At 34.5% G+C, this 23,064-nt stretch overlaps 1 protein-coding gene across 1 annotated transcript in view; it reads left to right on the top strand.

Annotated features, from left to right (window-relative positions):
• Positions 1 to 23,064, top strand: part of Ccdc178 (coiled-coil domain containing 178) — a 394,311-nt gene that overhangs the window by 222,100 nt on the left and 149,147 nt on the right. The window contains exon 17 of the mRNA XM_046428324.1: positions 16,360 to 16,509. Coding sequence (XP_046284280.1) covers positions 16,360 to 16,509 — 150 coding nt within the window. The remainder of the gene's footprint in view (positions 1 to 16,359; positions 16,510 to 23,064) is intronic.

Genomic DNA, 23,064 nt, shown 5'->3' with positions numbered 1-23,064 from the left:
CACAGTATAAGAAACTGTAATATGGTCACAGAGATAAGAAAACAATAATACAGAATAGGGACTCCAGAACTGGACCCAGAATGTAAACATGACCTCTTCATTAACAGGAAGATGCTACCAAAATATAGTATAAAAGGATAGTGCATAATACATGGCACTGAATTAATAAATGGTACATGATCAGTTGAATATCTAAAAAAAAATTGAAAAAGAACCTGGACTTTCTACTTCATAATGTAAATAAAAATCAATTCCACTTATATTATAGATGTAAATATTAAAGTTATATAAAGTTTTTGGAGAAAACCACATAAGAACATCTGATGTCTTTTGTAATTGCCAGAGATACTTTGTACAAGTTACAAGCACCATGAAAAAACAAGTAGTTCATAAACTGTGCTTTCCAAATTAAGAACTCCTTTTCCTCAACAGACACCATTAAAGAATAAAAAGACAAGTCCTATCTTAGGAGAAAACACTTACTATACATGTGTCTAACAAAGCAGTGTCACCCATGATAAATAAGTAATCCTTAACAAAACAACAAAGGCAAGCAAGCTGACTAAGAAAAGTGGCAAAAAGCTTGACAATAACTTCCAGAAGAGCTATCCAAATGACCAACAAGCATAGAGAAGTGCACTCAACATAATAATCAAGGAAATGCAAAATTAAACTACGATACTGTGACTACACTCTTACCTAAATAGCTAAAATTTCAAAGTTTAGGTAAAAAGGAACAACAACAGGAACCCTCAGACACCTCAGATGGGAAGGTAAATTGGTGTAACCATTTTTAAATATTCAAACATAGCTGAAAATATTGCATATATGATTTTACTTCCTGATGTCAGGAATTAGAGCACTTGTACACCAAAATATGTTAGTGTTGTATACAAAATGTTATTAGCAGCTTTATTTGTAATAGCTCCTGAGTTAATTCAATAGTACATAAATTATGGTTTACTCATACAATGGAATATAAATGGAGAGATGATAATGAACTGCTGCCACACTAAAATATAAGGATGAATCTACCAGAATGAATCTTGAACAAAAGATGCGAGACTCAAGAAAGTACATACTGTGGAATTATATGAGTATAAAAATAATTAAAATTTCAGTGTTTGGGAGTGTGCCTAATTATTGACAGGGAGTGAAAGTGGGGGAATTTCCTTAGGGTGATGGTATATTTTCTTCTAGACTCTCATGTCGATGGTAGTTATATAGGAATATTCATTCATAAAATGTTATCCATTTCAATAGCTAAGTATGTATACTGAACCTCAATTTTTAAAAGTTTGAAAAAATCTAGTGGTATTAACAGAGATTTTAATGAATAGAAAACAGATCTGCCATCTTTTATAAAGGATCTATATCAAATAAAAATGTTGTTCATTTCTTTTGTTTAATAATAAAAAGGAATAAAGGTGAGTTTTAAATACATATTCTGGATTTGAAAGAGCATAGTACAATATCTTTAATCGTTTTGTCATGCAGAGACTTAAGCCACTGTGACAAGTTTACTTTCCTTGTATTATATACATACAGAAAAATCTGTATAGTTATCTAAAAATTCTAGCAATCTGTCTATATGTATATTTGTAATAGTTGGCTAATATTCTTGAAGTTTATAAAATCATTTGCCCAATAATTTCTTAGCCTGTTCAAAAGCTGTAGTGTAGGGCTGTGTCAATCTTACTTGTAATAAATACACTTGGAAGAGGGGCACGCTGGACCCTACTGCCACTATCATGAAGAGGAAGCACATTACTGGGCTTTACCACACTGGCAGAAGTCAGTTTAGAGTAGTCACTGAGAGAAAGCAAGACCTTGATAACTAGCGGGATATCTTGCACATTAGCTGTGTTCTCTTTTGTTTTTGATTTTTCTAATTTCCCTGGCACGAATAACATTTCTATCAGACATTTTTGTTTATTTTCAACTTCTAGGTTGAATTCAAACCAGAATCTTTCAAACTGTACACTTTTGTTTCAACACTACTTTCAAGGTCAGCTAATCAGTCAGTCATTCAAAAGGTATGAACTGGAGAGACTTGAACCAGCAGAATAGCCAGTTCATCTTATATGCAAGTTTATATTTTACTCATGATGGAGAAACATAAACCTCAAAATTTTCTAATTTAATAATAGACCTTAAAAATGTAGTCAATAATTCATCAAGTGAATGAATAATTTATTTCAAGGAGGGATGATGGTTTAATCTATGTTACAGTTATAAACAAATTTAGTTAGGAGATCATGGCATAGTCTGTATCATGTTAGAATTGATTTTTTAGTGATTATTGACATGGTACAAGTCACTTCACATATCATTAGAAAACAAATGTTATATGCAAAATAAATGAATGCATAAATGAATAATTTTAAAGATTGTTTTTAAAATAACTTGTTGCAAAAAGTCTGCAACGTTGGTTTGGTTTGTTTCTACCATTAAGCTGTCAGGGTCTATGGAATATTTAATTAAATTTTATATTTCTACTACCTAACATAATACCTGAGTCACCATATTAGTTTTGTACTGCTAGCATGATAAATACCACAAATTTAGATGCTAAAACCATATGAAATTATCTCTTGACTCTGTAGGTCAGAAGTCTAACAAAGATCATTTCCTGCTTCTAGAGAGCATCTACATTATTATTATTATTATTATTATTATTATTATTTGGCTTGTAGTTTTCTTCTTCCATCTTTAACACCAGGAAAGGGAGATAATGGGTCTCAGGTCCATGTCACATTTCAAATTTTTCTTGCTTCTTGCTTCACATTTCTCTGAACTTCACACAGGTAAGAAAGATTCTCCATTGTTAAAAATCTGTATGATTAGATAGTCCTGCTCAGATAATCTAGAAGAAACTGTAAGCTTAATCATATTGCAAAGACCCCTTAACTTCATACAATAGCATATTCACTGGTTCCAGGGATGAAGGCTCTAACAGTTATGCACAATTTGTGAAGGACTCACATGATACAGTTGCCTGGAAGAAATGGGGGCTACCTAAAATGCAGATAGCATGTGTGAATATTAAAATTCAAAATTGAGCTCATTGGTTTCTTGCTTTGAATGGTGACACATTTTAGACCCTGATTGCATGTGAACAGGTTGAGAGCTATGCATAGGCGAATGACTACACTAAGATCAAAGAAAGGTAGAAACTGGGTGATAGTAAATGTTTCTGGAGTAGATGTAGCATGTAATTCAGGTTTGCACTTCCTTTCTTTTCTTGGAAGAGTTAAAAGAAACATTTCATAAGGGAGAAAAGTAGACTGACATCAGCAGAGATTTAGGGGTAGAGAATGGCACTTCTTGAATCCTTGGACGAAGAAGGAATTCTGTGAAACTGAGTAGCATCACCTTTCTTTTGCACAGAGAAAGCAGGGTATAAAGTATATTTCCATTTAGAGTTAGGCCACTTCTCCATATTTAGGTCATTGAAAAATGCAATAAATTAATTATTTCTTTGTTCGAAAATATTTGGGATAAGGTAATTTGCATACTGCTTTTTGTAGTCTCATTTGCAATTCTCGTTTTGCTGAGAGCATTTACATCCATCTGCAACTGTAAAGATCCTCTGAGTTTTAAAAAAATCAACTATATTCATTTCATGTGAAATTCTCACTACTTTTTTTGAAATGCTAATCTCCTGCGTTTTAAGAACCCAGCTTAGCAAGGTGTGTAAAGGTAGCAAAGCAGGTAGTTTAGATTTCTGTCAGTCTTCCAAGAAAAACCTACAAGTAAACTGGAATACAACACAGAGAGATTATACAGTAACATGCTTTTGCAAACTAGGATTTAAAGACCTGGAAACCTTATTATTTTTTTCAGCTGAAATGTAAATGGATAAATTCCTATGTTTTTATGTTCATGAATTGTGAAATGTTTCTCAACAGAATACACTTTTAAAAATGCACACACAAAATTGCATTCCTGAATAGTCCTCTGAAAAGTCACTCATTTAAGAACACTTGGCTAAAGTACATACTTTTAAAACTCAAAATTATTTCTGTTTAGTAAACCCATTTCCTCTGTACATGTACTTCTGTCTTCAAGAAGTCAGGAGTATGCCTGTAATCCCAGCAGCTTGAGAGGCCGAGGCAGGAAGATCGTGAGTTCAAAGCCAGCCTCAGCAATGGCGAGGTGCTAAGCAACTCAGTGAGACCCTGTCTCTAAATAAAATATAAAATAGGGCTGGGGATGTGGCTCAGTGGTCAAGTGCCACTGAGTTCAATCCCTGATACCCCCCCTGAAAAATGAAGTCAGGAGTGTTAAGTAGTTACTCTCATCTATTAAATTGAATGCCATTTACTCAGGGTCTACTATGTACCTGGGCACAAGGACAAAAGTTAATGTGGCACAAACAGTTCACAGAAGTAGGTAAATTAATACAAAGTGATTAACTGTAATAAAATATAGTGATGGCAGTACAGAGATACATACAGCACAGTCTTGAAGTCTATGAGTGCCTTACCTAATGACTGTTTTATTAAAAAAAAGTTGAAAATGTCAGTCTTTACATATTTCATCACATGCAAATACACATGCACAGTATTTACTACCAACCAATTAAGTAAATGTATTCTTCTAAATGCCACTTTTATTCTTGTACTTTCCTGCTAGGTTGAAATGTCATATTAATACAGAAGGATAAAATCTCCATCCTCTGTTACCACCACTATCCAAATTAGTGCGTGGCCGACACCAAAAAGAAAACATCCGTGGAGTGAATGGCACAATCTACATCTCACCATTCTCCTCTTTTATCTTAGATTTTCATGAAGCATTTTAAGTTGTAGGGGAAAAAAAAAAGAGCAACCATCCAATATTTCCTATTTTTAATTCTTTTGACACACTTCTATTTCCAAACCACAATGTCAGAAGAAAAATGTGGAAAGAATAGAGGGCCCAGGAAGGGAAGGTGGTGTCTTCGGGAGGGAAGAGTGGTAATATTCAGTTGAGATGGCTGAATGGTTCATACCTGACAACAGAGGGGAGAAAAATGGTAGAAAAGCATAAACAGGAAAGGGAAACAAATGAGAAACTGAAGAAACAGGAAGAGGAAACGCAGACATAGAAACCACCATGAATTTGGTAACTAGCTGTGCTGATAGATTTCTTTTTGCCTTCATTTGTTCTACCTGTGGCTAGTAGATAGAATAAATCCTGGGGTTCCTGAGGACATATCATTGCAGAGCTGTATTTCCAGAGTTGTTGGATATTTGACTTACCTTATTTTAAGCGTGTGTGTGTGTGTGTGTGTGTGTGAGTTTAAGTTCCTGGAGCAACCTGGAAGATGTAGTTATTTATCCACTTAACCATTTTAAGAAAGGAGTGCCCTTATTCGCCATATAGACTTATATATCCTCAAAATATTAACTCTTATTTTCTCCCTTCTTAATTTTTAATTCTAATTGCTTGTTGGTTCTTTACGTGTTGAATTATGAAATATCTATCATTCTGTTTCCATTTTCTCCACTCAGTGCTACATTTTAAAGATGGCTCAGTGTTGCAATAATGTTCATCTACTCCATTTCTTCTAATCACTTGGTGCAGTCTTTCATGGTGGGTGATCACTACATTTTACTTCACCATTCTGCAAATGAATGAACACCTATGTTGCCTGCAAAATTAAACCTCAGCTTGGCAAAATAAAGTTAATTCAGAACTCTGAAAATAGAAGTTGCAGAGTAGAAAAATGAGCACCTCTCTTGTTTTTCTGGAATGAACCATCTACATGAAACCTGCTTAACTAAAGAAGGCAGGAGTGGGGTAGGTGCATTTGCATATGATTGTTAGTATCTTAACCATTCTGACAACTCTCTGCAAAGTATTGAATCCATTTCAAGAATACCTAAAAGCTCATGAACAATATCTCATTATTTTTTAGGAGGGGCATCTTTGAAGTTATTATTGATTGGTCATGTCTCCTTAGTATTTGCTATACTGGTACAAAAAAATAAAGATAATGCTTTCCAGCAGTCTTCCTCGTGTTATGAGGGCAGGGTGGGGGGAAGAAAAAGGCATAAGTATGACCCAAATAAATCTTGAATAAGAGGTCAAGTTGAAACTTTGTTGTGCGACACACTAATAATTTAACTAGATTCTAGAACTGGGGTAAGCTAATTTTTTTCTGTAAAGAGTTAGTACATATTTTAGGCTTTGGGGTTTTTTTTGTTTGTTTGTTTTCATACTGGGATTAAGTTATTTTGGAGAGTGAATACATCCCAAAATGAGTATCACTTGAAAAATTACCTTAGATATTTAAATCATACTTAAACTTGAGCTACATTGAAAAGTTCAGAATGCGCCCCAATGTGAACAACAACATCAGGTGTGTAGAGATGCTCATGGTCTCTTCTTTCTAGTAAATCTACTTAAAAATTTTTTATCCCTGAAGGACTTATACCAAATTGTTAATGTGAACTTTGGAGATAAAATTGACAGTGTTTGGGAAGAGGAGCTGAAATTCTCTTCTTCATGTACCTCTTTGGGTATTCTGCATATAAGATAATCAGCATTTACTATTTTATAACAAATGGATTTTTTATACAAAATATTTAAATTCTGGTATAACATGAATGTGACAATGAACTATTTTAAATTTTTTGAAATAATCATTTCCTACAAATAAATGGTGGGATCAGGGTACCTGACCACATCAATCGCAAGTTGAAAAATATCAAGTATTTTAAGTTTTCAAATATTGTCCATTGTGTCATTATATATATGGAACCACTTAGACCAGTTTTTCTCTCCTTCGTAATGAAGTTTCTGGGTATTGTTCTTCCAGTTTCTGCATTTATGTAGTACATTATTACTTTATGATAAAGTTAGTTGATAATTCCTTAACTCTTTTTGCTGATGACCTTTTAAAGCTGCATAATTAGAATAAGTTGTGGTTATTGTATTGGAATCTGTATCCCATGGGCCAACAAGGCAGCACATTAATTCTCTGCATCACCCACTCCCTGTGCAGTGCCATCAGCACAAAGATATTATTCTTTGTAATTACATAAAGAAAGGGTCTATTTAGTGTTAACTGACCTTTCTGTGACTGATCAGCCTTTTCCACCAGTGAAGTAGAAATGTATATCATTAAAATGTGAGTAAATAGGAAACCTTTCTAAATCTCAAACTATTCAAATCGGGAGGTGCACATGAGAAGGAAATGGTTTTCAGGCTTTCAGCTGGTATCATTAAAAGACTAAAACACTTAAAAATATCAAGTATTGATGATTTGAAATAGAATTAAATTAGAAAAATGCATGGAAATAATCAACAAGGGAATAATGTATAGACATGTCGCTGTTTCACAGTTTCAAAAAATATCAGAGGAAAACATGGTTAAATCTAAGCATATGTTTAGGATTAAAATGTTAAGTTTATTTTATAAGTTAAAATAAAGTTAAAGAAATCATTACTGTTACTATTAGATACTGAGGATGCACCATGTTTTAGAGATAGAATATTCTAAGACATACTTTATGCAAATCATGTACTTTAAAATTAAAAAAATTCATTAGGGATATGGTTTGGGTGACACTAGTTTTGCTCTTTTTCTTATTACATATTTTTTTTCTGTAAATAGCTATACAAAAAATGTTTGATTATAAAATTATAAAAGAAAGATGAACCAAATAGTAATCTAATAGCTAATATAAGGGACACTTATCTAGAATTTTCCTAAAGTTGTAATAGGAGGCATATTATAGTCATCCTGCAGGTAAATGTTCCCTTTTTTTTAAGCACACACTCATTTTAATATTTAATAGACATCTATATTTCTAGGCCAAGTTTTCCCTGCTGAGACCACATTCATATCTCTATATGTGAAACATCTTCAGAAACCTGCTTAAAAGCTCACTCTTCCTTCAAACTTTGCTCATCACTTTGACTGGAACTGCTCTGTCATGGAACTACTCTTGTTTTTCCACTGTCTTTTGTCCTTAGTAGTGCATAATGTATTCTGATATGGTCAACTTTGTAAGTGCCTCAATTCCCTTAGCTGACTGCAAACTCCTTCTACCCTGAAGCTGTGCTTCCCCCACCCCCACCTGGTCAGAGACAAAAATAATGAGCAAAAAGGTTTAATACAAGGTATTCATAAATTTCCAAAGACACTCTTCTGAGTTCTGAAAGGCAATGACATAGAGTCCATTAGAAAATTTTGTAAATAAATCAGAACAGTAGCTACATCTGTAATCCAGCCAGGGAACTAAGATAAGGAGTACTGTGTGTGCTTACATATGGGTGCTGGGCTGGGGCAGTTAAAGACAGTATTCCTCTGGGCTCTGGCAGGGACTGGTTTCCTGATCAGATGGCTTGGGGTAGGCTTTCATCAAACAGTGTCAGAAAAGTGCTCCTTGGCCTCCATAGTATCCCCCAGTGTTGTGCATATACCAGTTGCTCAGTAAGAATTTTTGAATTAATGAGTGAATAGGAAGTGTTTTGTCAAATGTGATGATACTCAGAGATTGAGGCATGTAACAACCTTGATGCAGAGGACTGATTTGTTCATTTACAAATCAAGAATGTTCTTTCAACACTAATTATCGGAGGACTTGAGTTGGACAAGAGACTTGTTTCCATGGCAGCACAGACAAGGAAGTGGGTCCTGGGAGAGTTAGAACAGTTATTTGCTCCTCTGAGGCTTCAGGGTATCGACATATCATTCTTACAGACTTGCTCCTTTGGAACACTGGGAGAACTCTTGCTTTTGATAGGAATTGGCATATAGTTTTTAAGGGAGCAGCAATGTGATAAAGCCTGTATGCACACAGTAGGTGATGCATTTGATGAAGTATATGTATCTGCCATATTGTTAGAGAATTAGCCTGTATTTTGGATATTTTGTGTTCCTCATACTAATGCCCATGAATTGAGGGGGGTGCTCTTGAAACAAGTGCTCACAAAGAGACTTGGAGACCCCCTGTCTCTATTCTAAAATCTCACTTGCATGCACTGTGAATCAGTCTTAGTACCAACGCTTGCTTTAATGACATCAAACTTCATTGCATGCAAGACTACCAGTACAATGCTCCAGGCTGGCAGAGCTGTGCCAAAGGCGTATGTGAGGACTGTGGGGATTTAATGGTATGGGATCAATAGTGTGAGCATGTGTATAGGATGAATGCCACTGAAACATCAGCCCTGGGAATTGAGCATTAGTTACAATGTTAGTTACAAGGGATACTAAATGTGCAGGTACGTTTCTTTGTCTACACCATGATACTTTCAAGTCAAGATATAGCAGAATATACCATCTGCCAAAGTTTAACTCACAAGTTAGGTAGTAATCAACAGATGGCCAAACAACAATCTAATAATCCTAAAGGGGACAAGAAAACATTGCTTTTGACTCTTAACTCCTCCAAATTTCCTCAAATACATACGGGCTCATGCAGTAAGGCAGCTCTGATCCCTGAACAGTAAAATGACTGTTCTAAGATTCGAGTCATGGATTATTTCTTCTATGAAGGCTTTTCTGTTCCTGCTTCCCTACCATATAGAATCGATTCCAATGTACCTCAGATAGATTTGTGTACACTTCTCCCTCCACCTTCTTTGGCCTGTAATCCCTGGTGAACAAGATCATATCTTATCCATTTTCATCCCCACACTAGCTGTAGAGCTGGACCCATAGAGGAAACTTACTAAGGGTTTGCTCAACACATGGTTGAATGAACAAATAAATAAATGAATGAAAAGCTAGATGTGGGGATGCTCTGGAGTAAAATTAATCAATAAATACTAGCAATACAACTTTTGTTTTCTGGACGTTCTGGCAGGAAGTCAATTCTTTCCAGCCATGGGACTGAAGCAAGTGTGGGGCAGTTTGTACAGGAATACAGACGTGGCATTAACAGCCAGCAGAGCCCCGGTGAGAAGCAAGAAAGCAAGGAGCTATCTGTAGTAAACTATTAGTAACAAAGAATCAGGAGATGACAGACAGATCATCAGAAATGATCAGCAGAGATAGCAGCAGATAATTATATCAGGACCCTAGATTTAGAACTGCATCAGACAATGACAGCTCTCTTAAAACACATAATTGAAAGAAGTACCTGGCCCCTTTGGTGAAATGGCTGCAGATGCCTATATTAAGAATAACTGAAAGCATAGATGACATGTTACCCCAACTTTAATCATGGGCATCATGATAATTTTATTAACAGTAATGTACTTAAAGACAGCTATGTGGATGTTCTGCATATATATGAACAGTGCAGATATTTTAATCATAAACACTTCTCTAGAATGTTTGAATCAAGAGTTTTTTCCTTATAATTATTTTTTAGCTGATAGTTCTTCTTAAATTAAAAAAAAACAAAAGTGCAAATAGTTTTAGTATCTTCTCAGGGTAAATGATCCTGGCTGAATTCCACCAGTCTCAATGGTAATATTACTGTGCTGCATTCAACCACAGTGCAGAGTTCTATAGGCCTCCACTTGGAAGGTCCATGAACTTGGCCTTGCCAGTGAATACATCATGCCTAATCAAAACATGGAATAAGGAATAAAGTAGATCAAAAAACTCAAGAGACTTATTATATATAATCAATATGCCCTCATGGACTGACAGTGAAGACTAGCTTCCAAGGGGCCAAAGTTCTAATTTCCTTTAACAGCCCATTTTATTTGTGTCTACAACCTATGTGTTATTTGGATTATTATTAAAAAGTTGCTTAATGGAACTGGACTCAAAGCAAGGCAATTCAATTATTTAGTTTGATTGATTGATGTCATTAGGCTTTATGAAGACAGCCTTGTATAATGTTTCAGAATGCTGGCTCGTGTATGTCAAATAGTTAAGAGCCAATCTGCCTGGATGCAAAGCTAAGCTACTCCACTTAGTAGCTGTGCAATCTTACACAAGATACCTGGTGTTTCAGTTGTTATCGTCATATAACAAACACCTCAAAACTTCATTGTCTAAAATGGCTACTCATGATTCTGTGTGTCAGAAATTTGAACATGGTACATTCGGGATGGATTGCCTTTATTTCACGCTTTCTGGACCATCATCTGGAGAACTTGAAGACTAGGGTCAGGACTCTTCTTTAGATGATTCGTTCAGTCACAATGGATGCTGTTGGCCAAGACTTGTGCTGGGGAATCCTTACTGGCTCCTCTGTTTCCTGGCCCCTCCATGGGGCATGGGCTCCTAACAACATGGTGATTGGATCCAAGGGTGAATGGTGCCAAAGAGAAGGCCAGTCAGAAACTATACTTTTTGATAAACTAGCCCAAAAGGCACAGCATCATTTCTATCATAGTTGATAGAACTATGTTGCAGAGGTCACATGTCTACCAGAGGTCCAGAGAAGGAGAAAAAGACTTCACCTTTTTAGAGAAAGTGACAAAGTTTTGGAAAATCATGTGGAACTGAAAATATTGCTGTGGATATTTTTGGAAAATCCAATTCACCCCACCTAATTCCTTTTTGCCTTGTCTTCCCTGACTATAAAATAGGGATAGTAACATTTTAGATAATTGCTATCAGAATAAATTCAGTAATACTGCTTTCTTAGAGTAGTTCTTGGCTATAGTAAGCACTCCCTAATGGTAACTGCTACTCTGATTCTAATTCTTATTATCATTTTCTTATTGTCTTACATCATACCTCCAGTTAGAATGAAGATTTATTGTCCTAGATAGTGTTCTTTCTCACTAAGGTTACTGTGTCAGTCTTAGTTCTTTTCCATTAAGTGTGGAATCCATGAGTTAACATTCAAGTTTGGCCTCCTTTTGAAGTTCTTGGCTATGTACCACAAGGTGAAATGTACAATATGCTTCATATTTTTGTCCCAAAGAACCCAGTTCTCTGATGGAAATTTCTTATTCCCCACTTACCAGTAGAGTGAAGCAGAGAGAAAAAAGAAAACAGTGGGAAAAATAAACTGAAAATGGAGAAACCAGAGGAAATGTCTGAGGTGAAATCTAAAGCTTAAAGAATAAGAAAAGTCAAGTGAAAAAAAATAATAGAGAAACACTATGTGGATATTTTGAGTCTCAGTCTGGCCTCTTTTTCCAGCCCTTTAACTGACAGGGAAGGAAGTCAACTATTTCTTTAGCAATGGTTCTTCAACCCTTTGATATCAGAGGCTGAGCATGTATCCCAAAAGTGCTAGCTATAGTTTTAAGGGCTTCATATACCTTGTGAAAATCACTGAGGTACTGCAAATAAATAACTGGTTAAGCCTGGATGCTGTGGTATATTGTTAGAGTAATTTTCAGTGCATAAACATACTGCGTGAATTATCTTTATGTATTTAAGATCTTTATTTCTCAGTAGTGTAGCATCAAATAGTGTCAATAACTGTGTCCATTATAATAGGTGATTTTTAAAAATTATTAATAGACTATTTCATTGATGGTGGCAAATAAAATATGTGGTTTAAACATGCAAAATATATGCAGGTCCTAACTGGTATGTATAATCATTCATTCCCTAACTTGCTGAAAAGCCAAACACCTACTCACTGCAGCTGTGCTCTGTGTGACGCATTTTAGGGGTGAGCAAAATGATGGTCTCAGCACTCATGGGACTCACAATCTAGCTTTTGTTCATCTCTATATAAACTTAATTTTTATTTCCTAATAAAATAGGGATATAAGAAGTTGTCACATCCTCTAAACACTGAGGTTTAACAAATGACTTGAGATAATAGAGAACAAATCAACATCAAGCTAAATATTTTCCTAACTAAATTCTAAATGATATGGAAACTGTTAAGAGACATTTGGCATGCCTGTTTTCTTTATCAAGATGTATTCTAAGAACTGAGGTTGTGGCTCAGTGGTAGAGCATTTGCCTTAGCACATGTGAGGCACTGGGTTTGCTCCTCAGCACCACATTTAAAAAAAAAAAAGAAGAAATAAAGTTATTTTTTTAAAGACATATTCCAAATAACTTAATATCGTTAATAACATGAATTGAATAAATAGCAATAAATTTAGCTTTGAGAAAGTGCTATATTTATTTAGAATTTTGGATAAATTTAATAAGTATGGAAACAAAAAGCACAACAGATTCAGAATTTTATCATCTAATTAGTATTTGTGTAACTTTTACATAAAAATCTCTTCCATAAGAACAAACTCCTTGAGGCACATTATTGTGTCTGAGAATCTGGCATACAGTTGTTATTAAATTAAAATCATATTCAAAGCTTTTATTATTTAAAAGTAACTGAACAAATGAATGAATGAATAAATAAATGAAATGAAATTATAAATCAACTCAATGCAGTTATTTTAACTTACAGAGATTGTAATCAAAATTTTCATTAATACTTTTAGATCCAAAAATATACTTTTCAAACTCATATTTAACCAAGACCTTAACATGAAAGATTTAAGATTTTTTTAATTTTTAAATGTTACATATTTTTATTTGTTCTTTTTAGATATATGTGACAGTAGAATGTATTTTGACATATTATACATACATATGTAGAGTATAACTTATTCTAATTAGGATCTCATTCTTGTGGTTGAACATGATGTGGAGTTACACTGGTTGTTTGTTTATATGTGAAAAAATAAAATTATGTCTGATTCATTCTACTGTCTTTCCTATTCCCATCCTTCCTCCCTTCCCTTCACTCCCCTTTGTCTAATCCAATGAACTTCTATTCCCCACCTGCATTGTGTGTTAGCATCCACATATCAGAGAGAACTTGAAAGATATTACTAATAAATTCAGCTGGATTTGATGAATTTAAAGGCTTAAAAATCATCTTATTCTCTTATTTTTCTTTGTTTTCATTTTTACTTGTTATATTCCTGACCTACACTTTTGTGCCCACATTAATTACCTTTTACTGCTGTCCTTTTACAAGTTGTTCAACTTCAGTAGTGGTGGCATTATTTTCCCCAGACATACTTCCACCAATAATTATCATTCCTTTTTTGTTTCATTTGCATGTTATAATACTAATGGTTAAAATTACACAAGTCCGATTTATGAGATGAAACCATAGTAAAATATAGAAAAACACTTGCAATGTCAGTTAAATACTGTGATTTAAAATTTTAAAAACTTCATTTCATTTTTGAAGGTCATTGACTTTCAGGAATAGGTAGTGAATCGGTAAATCCTTCTATATGTTCATTACTGAGGAATGATAATATAAAATATTGTGACCGATACAACAGTGTTTTGATGATTTATTGGCAATTGGCATAACCACATAATTTAATATCATGGAGTCTGCTCTAATTATAGCATATAAAGTGGTAGGAATTGATGTCATTCAGAAATTGAAATATATGCATTTGGAAATAAAACTGCATATTGCATAGTGAGTAAGGTATAACTGAACAAATATTTCCTCATTAAATTTCACTAAATATGATAAATACCAATTCCCCAACTTTTACAACACTCTTTTCAAATTGAATGTTTATAGTAGCCATCTAGGACTTGAAAGAAAGGTAACTGAAAAACAAGATATGAACTGTCTTTATGTTAAATGCAACAAAACAGCCCGAAACTTGAAATGAGTCCCACTTCCACCTCCAGTTGAACATTATCAGTGTGTTATTGTTTCAATATGAGTTGTCCTTCAAAAGTTCATGTATGAGAAAATGCAAAAATGTTCCAAGGTGAAATGATTTGATTATGAGAGCTTTAACCTAATCTATGGATTAATCCTCTGATATGGACTAACTGGGTGGTAACTAACGACAGGTAAGGTATGGCTTGAGGAAGAAGATCATGGGGAGTATGTTTCGGGGATTTATATTTTGTCCCTGGTGAATAGACTTTTCTTTCTGCTTCCTGGTTGCTATGTCCTGAGCAGCTTCCCTCCGCTATGCTCTTCTGCCATGATGTTCTGCCCACCTTGGTTCCAGAGCTATGGAGTCAGTGGACCAAGGATTGAACCTCTGATATCATGAGCCAAAATAAACTTTTCCTCATCAAAGTTGTTCGCAGCAAATGCAAAAGCTGACTCAGTGTTTCAAGTCAGTAACTTCAGGATTAGATTTCAATATTAGTGTTATGGTATAAAAATGTTATCCAGCCATTTTTTAAAAAAGTGCCTCCACCAAAGGAATATTTTCATAGAACTGTGCCCTCCTAACAAAAGACAATTCTCCATGATTTTAGGCAATTTTACTAGATAGGCTTTAAAGTTCTAAATTATTGTGCCAGAATTAGGACAAGGGCATATTAAATGATTCTCAGTTCATCATTTTGTCTTTTTGAAGAACACCTATGACATAGTATTAATCTCTGGGGATCAATATGGATACAGGCTATCATGAGAAATATGTTTACTGACCTTAATAAATCTTCAAGTGTGTAAATACAGAAATATTTGTAAGGCAATTTTCTGCTAAATTAGATTTTTCCTATGTACATTCTTATACCACATATATTTTTTAACAACTTATACTAAAGGTTTGATGTGACGGCAATTTTCACAAAGAAACATTTCTAATTGCTTCATAAGAGTTATTTTTGTATCTAGTAATTTAATCATCATTATCATTATCATGATTTATATGCATTTATGGGTTTTAAAAACTTTTTTGCTGCTATGAATAGTATTGTAATGAATAAAGATTTTAAAAATTTAGAATAGAATCCCATAAGACAAATGCCTGAATTAACAGGTTTGAAAATATTCAAGTCTGTTGATACATTTTGTATTTTTCAAAGAAAAATTTCTGTGCAAGAAATATAAGGAGTCATCAACTAAACTGAATTCATGCATCTAACATAAAATTACAGATTGTCCCTTAGTTTGCTTTTGGGTAATGATGCAAAATTATTTTCTAAAGTGTTTGCATTAGATTTGGCAAATATTTATTTTGTCATGAAGGGAGGTATAAAGTTCTCAACTTCTCACAAAGTCATATATAACCTTTTACACAGTTAAAGTATATTATTAATAAATAGTGGCTCTGGGTACTTCTAAATGTTGACTTCCCTATGCTTTAATTCTTTCCTCCTGTTTTGAATGTTTTTTATGAGTGCCAGCACTCTAAACCTCTTAGGGGTTAAATTCTAAGCAAATTGTCTTCTAGTGGTTTGAGCATAGGGTCAGAGGAAAGGAAAAGGGGCTGGGAAATTAAAAAACAACTACTGGGATTCTGAAAAGACCCTCCCAAGATTCTCCTTCCAGGAGGAGTGATGGAGGGAATCAATGCTAAAAAATTAATCTGCATTGAGAAAGGAAATTATTAAATTGAAAATGGGTATAGATTTCAGGGGAAACAATTTTTTGGTTATTTTGTTACTTTTCTATACTACATATTATAACACTTTTAAGTAATTCTAAAGATGGGAAAAAAATTAAACAAACAAATGGTCTTAATTTTATCTTCTAGAAATTGCAAGATAATTCCCTGGAAGAAAATCTACATTTAGCTCAAGAATATCAAAAACTACTGGAAATTTTCTTAGTCGAAAAGGACAAATTCTTCAATATATATAGCAGAAAGCTATCAATTGATGCTTCTGTTAGAGATAAGAAAGAGGTATTTAAAAATTTTTTTAATCACTTATTTGACATATTTATTACAAAAAGTAAAAATTGGTCAGTTTGAGGTCTTCATTGTTATGGTGGTCCTATGCCACACAAAAAAATAGCATGTTTTTATTTGTAAAGTTTTATTTTATATTTATATCAAAAGTTGAAATAGAATTTTGAAAGAATACTTGAGGCATGAGAAACTTCGTTTCTACTCCACCATCCTATACTAATTTGCTTTTAGTTGCTGTGACCATTAGTCCCAAATTTCTTTTTTTTATTTTTTGGACATAACATGTTATCAAAGTCTTCAAATTTCAATTCTAATTGTAGGTGACTTTCCATGATTGGCCTCTAAGTCTTCCTTTTGATATATGTTTACTTGATAAAAGGATTAACTAGAAACTTTGGGGGAAAAAAAAGCTGACTTTCTCTGATAGCTATTGCAGGGAATTATAAATATTCTAAAAATTTGTGAAAACTCTGTCATGGTGACAGCAGGAGAGTAAAACAGCTGCATTGTACAAGTGTTAATATATAGCTACTTCCTCCATGGTCTTTAGTTACTTAGTGGCAAGATATAGTTATTTTCTTTCAATCTTTGCCCCCACCCCCCGGATTTGAATTTTAAAAAATAGAGGCATGAGTTTTTTTTAAAATAATTTACCTATGTACAACAACCAGTACACTGTGTCTTTTCTCCTGTGGGTATTGCCCATGCTGCTGCTCTATAAATTAGAGTTTAGAATTCTGGTGCTACACCTACCTCTTATTCTTGTGAATACTGGGAGAGCAGAAGGATGAAATTTGAACATAGACTCCCCCATCATGAACTCAGTGATTTTGGTGAGTTACTGAACCTTTCCAACCTCAGTTTTCTCGTGTGTAAAAATTTACCTATACAAGCAATTATTCAGGAATTTTTTAAAAATGACACTCATAGTAAGTTAGTTGGAAAATAAAAGGACACTGTGTGGCTGTAAGTGACTGTGGCATTCATCTGGTATGCTGCTTGTAGCTGCTTGTAAACTCCCCTCTGTTTCTCATCCATCTGCTCAGATGAGAGTCAAAGCTTCTGGCCTATACATGGGGAAAAAAAGGGTGTAGTTTTTCTCTTACAAATTTGTGTTGAAACAGTAGAAGATGAAGGTAGATCAAGAAGTAAATGTGTTCAGAAAAGAATTAAGAAAGCAACTATCTGTCCTCAAACCATGGTGCAGGGTTCAAAGAAAAAGTATCTCTGCATCCATGGGGAATATATCCAGTCATTTCAAGCATTTAACATTATTATTGCAGTTAAACACGTTCTATGCATTCCTGGTCATTGGGGAAGAAAAATGATCAATTTCTATCTCTTATTTTCTTCTCTAATCAAGGGGAAGACAAAAACAAATTGTACGAACTTTTGTTTCTAGTTTACATAGAATCCTTTGGTGGCCAATGACAAACATATTAGATTTCTGCATAAATAGTGAAGAGTCATGCCTTTTCCTGGCATTCTATTGCCATAGTTAGGACAAAATTGTCATGACCACATTTTTTTTTTTTTAAATTAAAGCAAATCTTGACAAGGAATGAGACCTTGGCATGAGCAGACAATGGAGAATGTTAGATCGGGTTTATGTTTGTGATCCCTCAGATGAATCCCTTTCAGCACACCTGTTTCAGGGAAACTTTCAAAGATTTATTTGGACTTCCAGTCATTTTTCATTTCCATCCTTCAGCGATGGAGGTCATTAAGTGCAGGCTGCCCTTGTCAGTGTCATGTAGGATCAATTTGCTGCAATGGACAGAGAGGCCTTATTGATGCTGTTAAATCTGTCAGTGAGAAATCGTATGTCATTAGCGTCTAATGCACTGCTTACAGGACGGAATTTGGCCATCAAAAAAGGAGAAAACCCTTTAATATTTTCGTCCATTTCTTTGATATTGCAGCATTTACTGTGGATGTAGGTTTTAGTCCTCTGGCCAGTTTATTTTGGGGGTACACAAAAGCGTCATTCAACCACTGATTCCCTTGTTGAATTCCTTTGTCAGATAAAATGGATCTTAGTGAATTTTGTGTGTATTTTTCCTGTTTTACATTGATTTCATTGCTTCTGAACCTGAGTCCTTTTCTTTGTGATAAATAATTATGTTGTAATTATTGTACTTCTGAGGGAATATTTCTCTTTCTACAAAAATCACATATTCTATACTTCTTTGTATTATTAGGCTAAGAGTAGCAAGGAAAGCCTGATGGAAGAGTAAAACAAATTAAAAGTAATGTCCCTTTCCTTACTACAATTCTACATGCAGAAGTTTCAAATGTGAGAATGCTATAATATTATTCTCGGTAATAGTATTGTGTTTGCTTTATTTGTGTGTTTCTTGATACTATCCTGTACTTTTAAAATTTGCAGCAATTGATATTTTCCCCTTTAAAAATCAGAAACAGGCAAAAGCAATTATGTAAAACTCTAATTTGCCCTGTTCATGGGTAACGATAGAAGAGAATCCAATCTGAAACTTCTCAAATGTCAAAATTACAAATAACACCAGAAATGAATGAAGAAAAGAATCTGAAAAATAGGTTTTACTTCTGTATGAATACAGACATTTTTATTATTTTAATAAGGTGCTTTAAAATATATTTTCTATATTTTCCTTTAAAAATACCCATGAATATTTTGATGAAATCATCATGTATTTGTTTGAAATGCCACCTGAAATTCTTCAGCCCGCAAAGAAAGATAAGTTAAGCCAGCATGCAAATGTCGATGTGGTCTGTTGGCTGAAAACCAGATCTCTTTCCAAACTGGTTAAAAACATTTTAAAATTTTTTCATAAACCACTTATAGAGTTTAACTCTTGCATACTTCAAATCCCAGTGCTTTTAAACGAAGGGAATATAAATGATCACAGTGTAAGCCAGCATTTTATAAGCATGTATGTGGACCAGGTATTTTTATTGTAAAATTTGAAAACATTGTTCCCTTCAATAATCCTGAAAAAAATTTTCACAGCAAAGGAAACAATAATTGTTATTATCATCCTTATCCCCTATGTAAGATGTGTAACTGAGATTGAGTGTCTCATAAGATCATCCAAACAGAGGGAGATTGCATTGGGAATGCAACTCAAGTTTTTCTTACATCCAAGCCATTTCCTAATTCTAATACTACCTCTTTACTGTAACATTAATTAAACAGTCCAATATATGTCTCATCATATTTTACAAAACTTTTCAGAATCCAAATAAATTATACAACATGTATTATTTATCCAGTGTCCAACTGAAAACGATTGTTTGATCCACTAATTATTTCCCCAATTATATCTCATTGGAGCCACTTTTTTCAGTGACAGTTTTCAGAAGAAAGGACAACTTATTTAAGAAGAAATTTAATTCACACAGGGATTTTAGATATGTTTCATAACTCTCAAATGTAAAACCTATGAACTAGAAGCATCGTTAGAAATGTTGCCTTTTGATGCCCTCTCTCATCACTTCTATTCAACATAGTCCTGGAAACTCTAGCCAGAAGAGTTAGACAGAAGAAAGAAATTAAAGGGGTGAGAACAGGAAAAGAAGAGCTCAAACTATCTCTGTTTGCCCACAACATGATTCTATATTTAGAAGACCCAAAAAACTATACCAGAAAACTTCTAGAACTCATAAATTAATTCAGCAAATATCAGGCTATAAAATTAACAACCATAAATCAATTGCATTCCTATACATCTGTGATAAATGAACTGAAAGATAAATTAGGAAAACTATTCCATTCACAGTAGCCTCGAAAAAAAATGGGAATGAATATATCAAAAGAGGTGAAAGATCTCTACAGTGAAAACTACAGAACACTAAAGAAGGAAATTGAAGAAGACCTTAGAATATGGAAAGATTTCCCATGTTTTTTGGATAGGCAGAATTAATATTGTCAAAATGGTTATACAGCCAAAAGTGCCTTACAAATTTAATGCAATTCCTATTAAAATTCTAATGATGTTCTTCATAGAAATAGAAAAGGTTGTCATGAGATCAATTTGAAAACATAAGAGGCCCAGAATAGCCTTAGCAATCCTCACCAGGAAAAGAGAAGCAGGAAGCATCACAATATCAGACCTTAAATTATACTACGGAGCTATAGTAGCAAAAACAGTGTGGTATTGGTACCACAGACATAAAGACCAATGGTGCAGAAGACATAGAGGCAGACCCACATAAAATACAGTTATCTCATACTAAACAAAGGCACAATAACATATATTGGAGAAGAGATAGCCTCTTCAACAAATGCTGCTTCAAAAACTGGAAATCCATATGTACCAAAATGTAATTATATCCCTTTCTCTCACCCTACACAAAACTCGACTCAAAGTAGATCAAGGACCTAGGCATTAGACTAGAGAACCTATACCTACTAGAAGAATTGAGTCCAAATCTCCATTATGTCAGCTTAGGAACTGATTTCCTCAACAAGACTCCTAAAGTGTAAGAAGTAAAATCAAGAATCAATAAATGGGATTATATCAAACTAAAAAGCTTCTTCACAGCAAAGGAAACAATAAAGAACATGAAGAGAGAGCCTACAGAATGAGAGAAAAATCTTTGGCCACCTGCATCTCAAATAGAGCATTAATCTCTAGGATATCCTAAAGAACTCAAAAAGTGTAACATCAAAAAAGAAGAAAAGAAATAACCCAAATCAATAAATGGGCAAAGGAACTGAGCAGACACTTCACAGAATAAGAAATACAAATTGTCAATAAATATATGAAAAATGTTCAACATCACTAGCAATTAGAGAAATGCAAATTAAAACTACACTGAGATTCCATCTTACTGAAATTGGAATTGAAATTATTAAGAATACAAGAAACAACAAATGTAAGTGAAGATGTGGGGGAAAAGCTACACTCAGACCTTGCTGGTGGGACTGCAAAGTAGTGCAGCTATTCTGGAAAGCAGTACGGAGAATGGAATGGAACCACCATTTGACCCAGATATCCCACTCCTTGGCATATACCGAAAGGACTTAAAATCAGCATACTGCAGTGATGCGGCCACATCAATGTTTATAGCAGCTCAATTCACGATAGCTCAACTATGGAACCAACCTAGTGCCCTTCGACACATGAATGGATAAAGAAACTGTGGTATACATACACAATGGAATATTTGTCAGCCATAAAGAATGAAATTATGGCATTTGCCAGTAAAGGAATGGAACTGGAGACTATTATGTTAAAGGAAGGAAATAAGCCAATCTCAACAAACCAAAGGCCGAATATGCTCTCTGATATGCAGATGCTAACACACATTAAGGGGAGTGGGGAGGGAGGTTCAGTGGATTAGACAAAGGGAAATGAAGGAAAGGGAGGGAGGGTGGAAGGGAATAGGAAAGACAGTAGAATGAATTGGATATAACTTTCGTGTGTTCATATATGAATATACAACCAGTGTCACTCCACATTGTGTACAGCAACAAGAATGAGATGTTATACTCCATATATGTATAATATGCAAAAATACACTCTACTGTCATGTCTATTTAAAAGGATCACATTTTATAAAGAAATGTTGCCTTCCTTTGTAAAAAATAACTTTATGGTTGAGGAACTTGGGAAGGAGCAGAGTACCTTGGTGATTTACCACATATACAGTTAAGTAGAAGTAAAGTTAGTCTAGGACATAGTTGTTTTAACTAAGTTTCAAATACTTTCTCCATCAGACTATAGTTGGACATGTGCTATATATTTTTTTTTTAATAGTGTGAGTGAACAAATAGCTGGATGTAATCAGAGTAACTGTCATGGGTGTGCTTGGGTAGGAACACCATCATTAAGTGATGTGGGCTTGTGAAGGAATCACACAGGGACATGAGTCTGAGGACTGTCTGTAGTGAAGTGTGCCAGGCTCTGCGGGGACACTTCCCGGCATCACAGAATTCAGAAATTATACATTTATTCATTTATTTATTCACTGAGTTATTTAAAATAAATCATTAATCACCTATTACACTGCATAGGAATATGTCACCTCATCTCAGACTCCATGTGGAAGCTGTCACCCCACAGTTCAGGGGATTCCTTCCTAGAATATAGCATGAAAGCAGAGCATTGTCTCTTCACCCCACCCAGGAAAAAAGAATTTTGTTATTTAATCTATGACACGGCCAGTTATCGGTGAGGAGTCCTGCTTCCTTACATGTTGAAGTAGGACATTAGAGAAGCACGCTGAGGCAAGCATATAAAGCAGGGTTTATTTAAAAAGATGCAATACAGACTTCTCTCAGGAAGTAAAGTGAGTGTTGGAAGAAATCATGTTTGAAATGAGGAGGGAGAAGGGAGCAAAAGCTGGCATCCTGGTATCCAAGAAGTGAGAGTGTTCTGCCTCTTTTATACATCATAGATTTTCTTTGTTCTCTTGCTTTCTTCTCCCTTATCTATCTCCTTCCTGCTTTAGTAACTAGACCCAGGAGATGCTTTGTGGGATGGCTAAAAGGTGAGAAACAGGTGGGCTGGAGGAGCCAAGGTGGGGTGATCTGGGCAGGAAGGGGGCCCAGGGTGCATTAAC

The sequence above is a fragment of the Marmota monax genome, unplaced genomic scaffold (assembly GCF_021218885.2).
Source record: "Marmota monax isolate L192 unplaced genomic scaffold, Marmota_monax_Labrador192_F-V1.1 WCK01_AAM20220418_F8-fsc00031, whole genome shotgun sequence".
NCBI classification, from domain to species: domain Eukaryota; kingdom Metazoa; phylum Chordata; class Mammalia; order Rodentia; family Sciuridae; genus Marmota; species Marmota monax.
The sequence above is the reverse complement of the archived record's forward strand: the minus strand, read 5'-3'. Positions and strand labels throughout refer to the sequence as shown.